Source organism: Semicossyphus pulcher, unplaced genomic scaffold, assembly GCF_022749685.1.
Source record: "Semicossyphus pulcher isolate SPU_LCO1_2020_fin unplaced genomic scaffold, fSemPul1.0.p SCAF_10, whole genome shotgun sequence".
In the NCBI taxonomy this organism is placed as follows: domain Eukaryota; kingdom Metazoa; phylum Chordata; class Actinopteri; order Labriformes; family Labridae; genus Semicossyphus; species Semicossyphus pulcher.
The window spans coordinates 16,253,496-16,264,216 of record NW_027211604.1 but is presented as its reverse complement, the minus strand read 5'-3'; the positions used below and the strand labels follow the sequence as shown (position 1 = coordinate 16,264,216).

General features: G+C 42.6%; 1 protein-coding gene across 1 annotated transcript; it reads left to right on the top strand.

The window, feature by feature from the left end:
• The first annotated feature begins 5,633 nt into the window (after positions 1-5,633).
• On the top strand, positions 5,634-8,775 carry LOC138600905 (beta-2 adrenergic receptor-like). Its single transcript, XM_069672449.1, has 3 exons — positions 5,634-5,793; positions 5,908-6,199; positions 6,745-8,775. The coding sequence occupies exons 1-3, from the start codon at positions 5,634-5,636 to the stop codon at positions 7,730-7,732; spliced, it is 1,440 nt and encodes a 479-aa protein (XP_069528550.1). The 3' UTR covers positions 7,733-8,775.
• The last annotated feature ends 1,946 nt before the right edge of the window (positions 8,776-10,721 follow it).

The window sequence follows — 10,721 nt, the reverse complement described above, 5'->3', positions numbered from 1 at the left end:
TAATCTAGAACTTTTCAGGAGTTGAGGTGTGAAAGAGACTCTGGAGTTAGGAAGAAATAGTTCTTCTAGCCCTTCAGGCTCGCACCGGGGACAAGAATAGTTGGATGTCAGCAGGGGACCCAGAAGTGATCCTTGTGGAACTCCTCCTTGTTAATCTGGTGGTTTACCAACACAGCCGATACTGTCAGCACAATGAGAACAGAAGTGAGTCATTGCAAGGGTCAAGATTTAAACCTACTCTGGTGGGGTTTGAGGAGTGGTTCTATTAATCCCATAGAGCAAGGCTGTATCTTGAAGTCTGAACATTCGTCCTCTGACTGGAATTTAACCTGCAAACATGTTTCCTGCAGCACATGAAGTAAGTGTTTATTGTGGTTTCCATATCGTGTCATGTCTGTTCTACCACTGTTTGAGTGTTGTTTTGACTATGACTGGATATGCAACTGTGTCTTTTTATTGCTGATACAGTGAAACATACTGTACACTAGGTCTTCTAGTTGAACATTGTTGTTAGGTTTTAAACTGCTAAACTGTAGCAGCTCAGCCACTCAGCAGCCAAAAACAGAAGTGTGTGGTTTTATACAGCAGCTCCCCTGTACAAATGTGCGCAGGGTGGTGTGGAAAAAAAAAACTAGAGAACCCTCCCTGAATAAATTAAAGGTTAAGAAACGAATGTGTCCCTGAGGGCAAACAGTGCTGTCGAGCTGTCAGTGCACTGCAGACATGCAATATACACTGAAGGCCATTCCTTGTCCTCTGATTGGCTACTGTCCTGCTGTGATGTCACGGAGGCTTGCTTATAAAAAGGGTGCCGGGCTCAGCTGCTTCAAAAGGGCAAGTGTGGTTGAGGGCTGAATGAGTGTGTTTATACATGAGCGTGTGCTATAAAGAGAGAGCGACAGAGAGGGTGTGTGTATGTTACACACAAAACCAGACGATGATAACTCAGCAGAAGAGGAGGAACTAGAAAAGCTGCTGACAAACACATTATAATGCTACTTTGTGTTGTGGATTTACAAGTGTCTGGATTATTAAATCAGTGGATTGTAAAGAAGAGGACAGAGCCCGGAGGTAGGACAACTAACACACACGTTTCATACTCTGCGTCTGTATATATAAATGTTAGAAACATCTACTCATAATGACACACAGCTCTATGCCATTAAACCTATGCCAGTTTTAAGCCATTTTTACACTGTAAAAGTCTCACTTATTCAATAATAAACAGAGGTCAATTGATACGTTCAATGCCTTTGGATCAGAGTGGATATTGCAAAACTTTTACTGCACGTGTGCAGAAACTCTTACGTCTTAAATCTTAAAATAGGTGCAAAGCACAACTCTGATCCTCTTTATTATAACAGCTGATCTCTGAACAAACCAAACTCAGCAATAATAGTTGCGTAGTTGAGTTTTTTTTAATATTTCTCAGATTAATTGAATCCAAGCATTCATCTTTAAAATGTATGTTTTTTTGCTCTCAGTTTGTATAAGAGCATTTTTGCGTTTCACAAAGTGCACTAAGACATCCGTCTTTCCTCGCTGTTTGGTCCACTATAATCAGTTTATTCTACTAAGCACTGCATAACCTGGGTGTTCTCTGTGTGTGTTTGTCCGTCTGTGTGTTTGCATGTGTTCTATTATGTTCCTTTATAGTGTGTTAAGGTGCTCAGTGTAATGACCACTAAGCTATCTCAGCCTAAATATTGGGATTTTTCTGTCTAAGTAAACCTTTCGTGTTTGATTACCAGCCTCAGAGAGCTGTTCGGGGTTCTTTGTGTGCGAGCGTGTAACTGTTTGAACAGAAGATAGCAGAGTGTGCTGAGCCTCTTTCACAAGCTCGACTACGCAGGTAACAGCCTCGATTATTGATCTGATCAGTTGTGGGGGCAGTGAACAGTCAGCAGGCGCCATCAAAGGGTCATCAGTGTGAAGAGAGGCAGGGTCAGCATCACTGCTGCATGAAGGAATCACAGCGTACAAAGAACAGCTTACAAACATGAATAAAAGATGACAGCAGGGTTTGGTCATTGGTAATGAAGCTTTGTATTGGATTGTGTGTGATGCATTATTCTCTGTCAAGTTCAGACTGTGCTTTCCTTAATTTATTTATAACAATATAAACACCTTTTTAAGAATCAGTAATGAAAGATTGATTTTTATAATGACTGTGTGGTTACATTTCCAGCAGATCCAGCACTCCTTTGACCCACGCTCTGGCACCTGTACAGATTACAGCTTGATTGAAAGCATACTAACAATGATCATTTATTTGCACTGTATTATAGTGATGTAATGACAGTGTAAGGGCATCACTTTAAAGCAGTGGTTCTCAACTGGTTTAACCTCAGGACCCACCACCACCTCCTTAATGACAAATCTCCACCCAAAATTCTGACATTTTTCAACCACTCAAATTTGTTTAATAAAAAAGGTGCAGTTTGGACCTGAAGCGGAACGAAACATCACAGTTTGTCAACTTCACAAAACACAACAGTGTGATAGTCGAGCAAAATGACCAGCAGGTGCATAAGATGAAAGTATTCACCTAGCAGCCTTTTTTTCAACAGAAATAAACTAAAAAAGTGCAGCATAAATGCAGCTACTGTGGGACTCATCAAGTTTCAGGACTGTAAATGTAACTGTAGCTGGTACTACCCAATCAGTCGATACAAGGAGTGTGTATAAACTACACTATAGGGCACGCACATCATAGGAAAACCATGTCCTTCAAAATAAAAGCGCAGCATAGACTTTTTCCCGCAACTTTTTTTGAAGCACACATCTGCGACCAGCTCCACGACCCACCTTTGGGTCCGGACCCACCAGTTGAGAACCATGTCTTTAAACCATCTCCAAGTTCTCAGTTTCTTTCTATTTGGCGGCACCTAATGGTGTTTAAAGGCAATTGCGGGTGCATACGTCCCAGATAACGTTATGTCTACAGTTGGCTCCCTTTGTCACGGCTGTAACTCCTGATTTTCCTCGCTGACGGTCGCTTTCCTTTTTAGACTGTTTGCCTTCATCTGAGCGTCAAATTTGTTTCTTTTTCTTTGGATTTTCACTTATTTTTGAAGTTGTTTCTGTAGTCATCGATCTTTTCTTTGTTTGTTCAGCCATAGTAGATTACTGTTTACTCGCAACACTTGCAGAGGCCGGAAAAGCAGCCGCTTAGCTCCGCCTACCCTCTCTGGCAGACCAACCACTGCTGGCTGATGGAAAACACGTCACAAACTGGGCGCCGCTTGGGATCTTTTCCGTGAATGTCGCCACAGACACCCGGTCCATATAAATACTATATGCTGCAAATACAAAGGCTTTCATCAGTGGACCAAAGGCTCAATCACCTTTGTGTTACCTCATTTGGCGATAGATAGTGACTTAACAGACATTTATTTAAATGACAATCTTCGAGATTATCACTTTGAAGCACTTGTGAAATGATTGTCATAAGAAATGCTTTTTCAAATAATTTACATCCCAATTTTAACACTTTGCTCACTGACCAGAGTAAAACTGGGTAAGCACATGCAAATCAATGCGTCTCTTTACATAAACGTTTGTTATGTTTATATAGTGTTGGAATAAAGCCAACGTACATATCAATATAAGTGTACGCACACAGAAAATACTGTTAACCAAACAAGTGGAGGTGGTCAGAAGTGCGTTAAAAATAAGCTGAACAAGCGGTTTCTCCACAGGTAGAATTAAACTCTGACAACAAGCAGCTACTGCAGGATTACTTATCAATCTTAACCTTTGCTTACTACACAGAACCTTCCCCCGGCTGCCAGAACAGTCAGAAAAGTAAACATAGATCACCAGCTGTCTGATGTCAAATTGGGCAATGCTGGGAGAGAGCTTCGAGCTCAGCCACCCTCTGTGAATGAAAGTTATATTCAATTCTGATGTCTTATTTTCTCTACATACTGTGTAAAATAACTATGAAAGATATTTAAAAAATATACATTTATGGACAGAGGCTTGTGATCCAGTCCAGGCAGACAAGTGGCTTTCTGCACTTGCTTGCCTGGACTGGATTAGTACATGTATATACAGCAACATCTAAGGCACGCATATCAGTAAGGTGCAGGTGTTTATGCAAACACCTTGTACCACATATGCTGTTTAGTCCACTGAGCATTTTACAAGTCAAATTACTTTCCAAGCATCCATCTTCCCGCCTGCACCTGTAGTGTTGGCACATGCTCGCAGGGAGCGATTAGATAAGAGCTAATGTAATCTCTGTACCAACTATGTGTTATCATAACAACACATTTAAAGTCGTGCCAAGGACCTGTATGGAATTTGTCCCTCCTCTCCCTCCCCCCCTTCATTTCCCAGCAGTCTGCTATCAATTATTACAACTACCATGACGTTACTCGTAAATTGAGGTACACGATGAGCTGGTAGAGATACAGCTGTTACATCACATCAGAGTACAAGGCAGAACTCACATGTAGAGTAACAAAGGGCAAGAAGAACCGCTGGACCTAATAGACTCATGATAACAGAAAGAGAAATATAACTCCCTCTGTGAAAGACCGCATTTGTTCATCTCCATAAGAAGGCAAAGAGCGGACCTCACCAGCTGGCCTATTTGATAGCTATGTCATCTGAAAATACTGCTCTGATTTACATGCAATCCCAGAACCCATCAGCTGCATTGTCTGACTATGATATTGCCTTTAGGAGTATCAACCTATTTCTCGTGGCTCCCAGTGAAGCCAGCGGTTGTCCAGATAAGGAATAAAGAATTTCCTGGCTAAGGTTTCCTTTTGTCTGCGCTGGTCATTGTTTACATTCTAGCTAACAACTTGGCTAGCAACTAAATGAGTTCAAGTAGAGCACATCGAAGGCCAGACTGTAGACGACTGTTTATAGAGATTAATAAAAGCTAAATCATCTTCATATGACGACTATGAGGTTCCAGGATTGCATAACATCTGATGTGAGGGCTGTTTTCCTGCATATAGCCAATGTCCACTGGAACGCTAGTGGATGATACTACTCAGACTACAAACCAAAAAACCAGAACACCTCCGACACCAAAAAACTTGTACCTCTTTTCCCTATAGACATAAATTTAGATGCAATTCTGCATGTTTGGTAGTAAGACACCTCTAATATTAGAAAATCACCTCTAAAAGCTGTCCTGATTAACACTTAAAGCTCCTGTGAGGACTTTTTCACTGGTTATGAAACAGACTGAAATTAATTCTGATTACTCTATATGACTTACAAAATCAAACCAGACCATCAGCGACAAGAGTGATTATTTCTGTATAGTTATTTTTAATGCCTGAAGCTGCTGGCGGGGGGTAGGTGTCAGACGAAGCTATTAACTGCACGCTGCCTTTGTTTACATTTTCTAGAGCAAAAAATTAAAGTGAGTGATACATGTGACTGTTAAAGAAAGCAGGATGAGATTTTTTGTTAAAAAGCACCACTTAAGCATGTACAGGACAAAATCAGCAATGAGATAAGAGATACAGTTTTGTCCACAGGGGGCGCCAAAATCAACATAAAATGAACATAAAAAATAAAAAGACTTTAATCCTGAAATTGGACCATGTACCTGAGCTGTCTTAATGCATTAAAAAAAGGTGTGTTGTAATTTCTGACTGTAGATCATGGCACATGTGAGTGCTGCCTCAGCGCTGACTAACCAATCACTGAACAGCAACTCCACCCAGCTCCCTGACTGGCCAGGGAGGTCTTTGGAGTACAGTGATGCAGAGCTGGTGCCGCTGGGTACTGCAATGGCCATTCTGGTTCTGGCCATAGTTTTTGGTAAGTTACAAACACGTCCTTATTTCAATTTCTTAAATGGTTTGTAGAATAATTTAAAACTGATAAAGACGATATAATATGTCTCCTCATTAATGTTTATTTTCTCCTGACCAGGGAACGTGCTGGTGATCACGGCCCTCCTGCGGTTCCAGCGGCTCCAGACAGTCACCAACCTCTTCATTGCCTCGCTGGCTCTTGCTGACCTCATCATGGGTTTGGTTGTGGTCCCGTTTGGCTCCAGCTACATCCTGCTGGGAGCCTGGCCGTTTGGGAACTTCATGTGTGAGTTCTGGACAGCCGCTGACGTGCTGTGTGTGACAGCCAGCATTGAAACCCTGTGTGTGATCGCTCTAGACCGCTACCTCGCCATCACCTCACCACTCCGCTACCCAACCATACTCACCAGGTATGAACAAGACATTTTGGTCCAACTATGTGGAGGACTGTTTACTCTCTACTAGCATGTTGTAAAGCTAGCAATGCTGCCAAACAGTGATGTCATAGCAGGTCTGCTAAATTGCCTTAAGTGATGTCAATTAAGTCAGCATCAGTCGGCCTTGAAAGTGTGGCGTTAGAAAGAAGTGAGCTTACCACATCTGTGTTGAGGCTCCTCATCTAAGGCTACCGGCTCAAGGCTACATTACTACTACTACTAGCATAGGATCCAATTGAACTGTTGTTGCTATGGCTGTGCTGCATTGTGGGTAACGTGGCCACAGGGTTAGGGTTAGCATATTTCTGGTTCTTCTGCATCATTTTGATGGAAGTCATACGTGATAAATCTATAAATCTATAAATAAACAACAAGAGTTGTTTGGTACTACAATTAAGGGAGGTTGGTTGTACAACAGGAGGTACATCATGTAACAAATCATTTTGCTTCAAGTGCACTTTTGGGCAGTCAACACTTACCAGTGTTTCACCTGTTTCCTGTCTCTTGTTGTTGTCCAGAGGCCGGGCCTTCGCAGTCGTCCTCGGGGTTTGGATTGTCGCCTCCCTCATCTCCTTCCTGCCCATCCATCTCAAGCTGTGGGTGTCGAATGATGACAAAGCTCACAAGTGCTTGGCCGACAAGTACTGCTGTGATTTCATCACAAACGCGGCGTACGCTGTGTCGTCCTCGATCGTGTCGTTCTACCTGCCACTGGCGGTGATGATCTTCCTGTACAGCCGGGTCTTCCAGGAGGCTCAGAAACAGCTGGAGAAGATCAGAGGGAGGGAGAGGCACTTCTATAACTTGCATCACACTGCACAGCAGACTTATCTGGATGATAGTGCTGCAGTGAGTAAACTCAAGGCAGGAGCTGAGGTGGGGAAAAAAGCAGGAGAGGATAGTTTGAACATGGAGAAAACAGCAGGTACAGATGCTGGTAAGGGAAAGGGGGAAGGAAAACACTCTGCCACAAAGCGTCTTAAGTTCAGTCTGAAGGAGCACAAGGCGGTGAAAACTCTGGGGATCATCATGGGAACGTTCACGCTGTGTTGGCTACCCTTCTTCATCCTCAACATCCTCATGACCTTCCATGACTTGGGTGATGTTCAGCTGCTCTTCAGACTCCTCAACTGGCTTGGTTACTCCAACTCAGCCTTCAACCCGCTCATCTACTGCCGCAGTCCGGACTTCAGGCACGCCTTCCAGGAGATACTCTGTCTGAGGGGCAAAGGAGGGAGAGGACTGGGGTGGTGCAGGGAGAGACATTGGTACTCCAAGCCAACAGGCAGGACCAATGGGAACCCAAACCTGAATGGTGTTCAGCAGAGGCCAGCGTGGAGGGGCAGTTTGGAGAACTCTATTGGAGACAGCCAAACACTAACTGTGGCTACTGCGACTTCTGGCTGTGAGCAGGTTTTAGAAGTTGCTCCGGGTTCCCTGACAAACTGGCAGGCTAACAGTTCTGCAAATGAGAGCTGTCAGGAAAATCTGGCTTCTAATGCTTGACCAAAAATGTTGTGCAGTAAGCAGCTGTTTGATGAAGCTCAAAATGTTTGCGTTTGGTTGACAATGTTTTTAACTTTCTAGTCTTTTTTTACGCTAATTGTAGCATTTTAGCTAGTACTCCTTTGTTATTCCTGTTCCTCTTTGCTGCTGCAAAACAGTGTTTACCACAAAGGCAGCTAGAGGTAAACCATGTTCAATAGTATGTGTTAGCTTTGGATTTGAGTGGATTTCATGGCACCTTGATACAGCTAACCGAGGCCTTTTTCTCAGTGCCAGCGTCTTTTTACAATTGTTCCCAATGAGGACAGAGCATATGCGGTTGCATAGAGAAAAAGCGCTGCACCCAGCGTGCCGCTCCGAGCACTTCAAGTTGAAAATCTCGGAACTTTTCAGAAAGGTGCTGTTATTGCACTGCCGCTTTTTTTAAGCAACCGATCAGATCTGGTGCCACTCGCCCCCCTGGTTTCTACCAAAAATGGAGGAGCAACTTGTTTTGGCCGTTTCTGTCTACCTGCAGCTGTACGATATGACACACAAACAGAATCACAATAGACACCAAAAAGCCCATTCGTGGGAGCAGATCGGCCGGACACTAAGTGTTGCTGGTAAGTGTTTAAGTGCTTTAATCGCCCTACACGTAAGCTTGTTGTTAGCTGTTAGCTGCTAGTAAGTTAAACTTATTGTTGTCATAGAAACAAAACCCGCGAGCAGCACTTTTTCTCTTCATCCCAGCGCTCTCCAGCGCCCTGCCAGCACTTTTCTGCCAAAAAAAAGGTGCTATGCGGACATGGGGCCTTAGCAGAGTGAAACCAAACATTATAAGCTTCACTTAACTGATTATTATTGCAACATGTCTACTCTCTGTTAATAACAAATAGAAGTTGTTGTTGTAATGGACTGCATGTGGGTAATTTGCTGTTCATATACAGGACTTCTGCAGAAACGATTCCAAAAAGCAGGAAATGAGTCAGCATTTATGCACTTTCAGTTCCTGTGTCTTCAAGGATTTTAGGATGAGTTTTGGTTAGATGCCTGATATAAGGTCTGTGGTTAACACGAGCTTGGGAGATTGTCTTTTGTTCTACAACTTAAAATATATTTTTAAAAATGTGTCTGCAGGCTGCTTTTACATGGATGGACAACACCTTCTGGACCATCAGGAAACTCAAACAGCTGTTGCATAGACTCGTAGAAAAACTAGCTGTTTTTACAATTTTGCTGGTTCAAATTCAAAATGTGTTTATACTTCGAATTCCTGCAGACTGTCAGGATGAAAGAAGCAAATCATGCTCCCTATCTCCCTTTATGTTTAAGTGCCCGTATGCAAAGATACTGTAGCACCAGCTGCTAACCAGAGGGTTTAGAATGTATTGAGCCACATCAGCTGGTCTGCAGGTGTCACAGCAGTTGTGAATGTAGCCGTGTAAGCACAAAATGACTGTGATACAATGTGTTTTAGTCCTTGTATATTTATAACACACCCTGACTGAGATTCACATGAGAAAACACTTGTATAAAATATTCATGACTAAATTAGCAACAATCAGAGGACTGTGTGGGTGTTGTTTGATCAGATTTGATGGACAGTGACGGTAACAACCCACCGACTGTGTTCAGATTCTGATGGAAGTAAGTGACATCATACTTTGCTAAATTAGCCCCGCCCACTTTAAACGACTGAAAAAAGCAGGAAAAAAACTAATTTTCTTTTTGTTTGTTGGAGATAAAAAAGACATTTTCAGGCCCTTTAAGGTGACTTTTTTTTTTGCTGATCTCTTGACAAATTACTGAAGCCTCTGAGGTCCAAAATACACTGGTTCCAGAACAAGCTGTGTAATAATTTTCTACATGAACCATCAGGACAGAAAGCACTAGCAGGAACTTATCTCTATATGTGCAGTTTTAATAAACGTGTCTGCCAGAACAAACCACCATGAAAGAATGGATTAATTATGTCTTTTTCCCTGGTGCTGAAAGTCTTGAAACTGAGGGTCTCATTTGAGTCTCACTTATTCCAACCTCCTTTTATCAACGGGTCGCCTGTTTTTCATTCCTGCCTGATGAACCTCGTAGCTGGTCCAAAATCATTCACTGCTGTTTATTTGTTCTTCAGATAAACACAAAGCTTGTGACTATCATCACTGCCCTCTCTCTCTGTTTGCTTTCTTTCATCACTTATCTATTGGAACTATTTTACCCTTCTCTTTTTACTCTCCAAAACATCACCCTCGGCCCAGTCTTACCTTACCTTACCCTGGTTGCTCCATTAAGAACTTCACTGGCTGTCAGACAGAGCCGGGAGATTCATTTCATACATTGGGATCTGTTTCCAAAACATTGTCTCTCACCATTATTACAAAAACATAGCTGCCAGCATACACACACTTATATTACTTTCTGATTATAAAATGATTATGATGAAGTAGGGGATGCATGGTGATGCAGTGGTCAGCTAGAAGGTTCCTGGTTCGACTCCCGGTTTGGACGTATGGGCCTTTCTGTGTGGAGTTTGCATGTTCTCCACGTGCATGTGTGAGTTCCCTCTGGGTACTCCAGCTTCCTCGCACAGTCCAAAGACATGCTCGTTAGGTTCATTGATGACTCTAAATTGGCCATGTATGAGCGTGAGAGATTGTCTGTCTGTGTGTGTCAGCCCTGTGACTGACAGGCGATCAGTCCAGGTACAGATTTATAGGTAGAGTCCAGATACACTGTGAGAGGACGCTGGAGTACCTGAAAGGAAACCGGGGAACAAACTGCACTCAGTCCGAACTAGGATTCAAACCAGGAACCTTCTAGCTACGATAATAAAAACTAGAAAATAAGAATAAACTCCAACTAAACAAACTACACTGTAAAACACAATCTCAGCAGCCCCAATTTTATTTAAATGAATAATTCAGCCATTCATTAATAATTAATTTGTGTTAATAGTTACACCTGAAAAGCTGTTGTGGGTAAAATATTCCTACTAGCGCACTGTAAATAT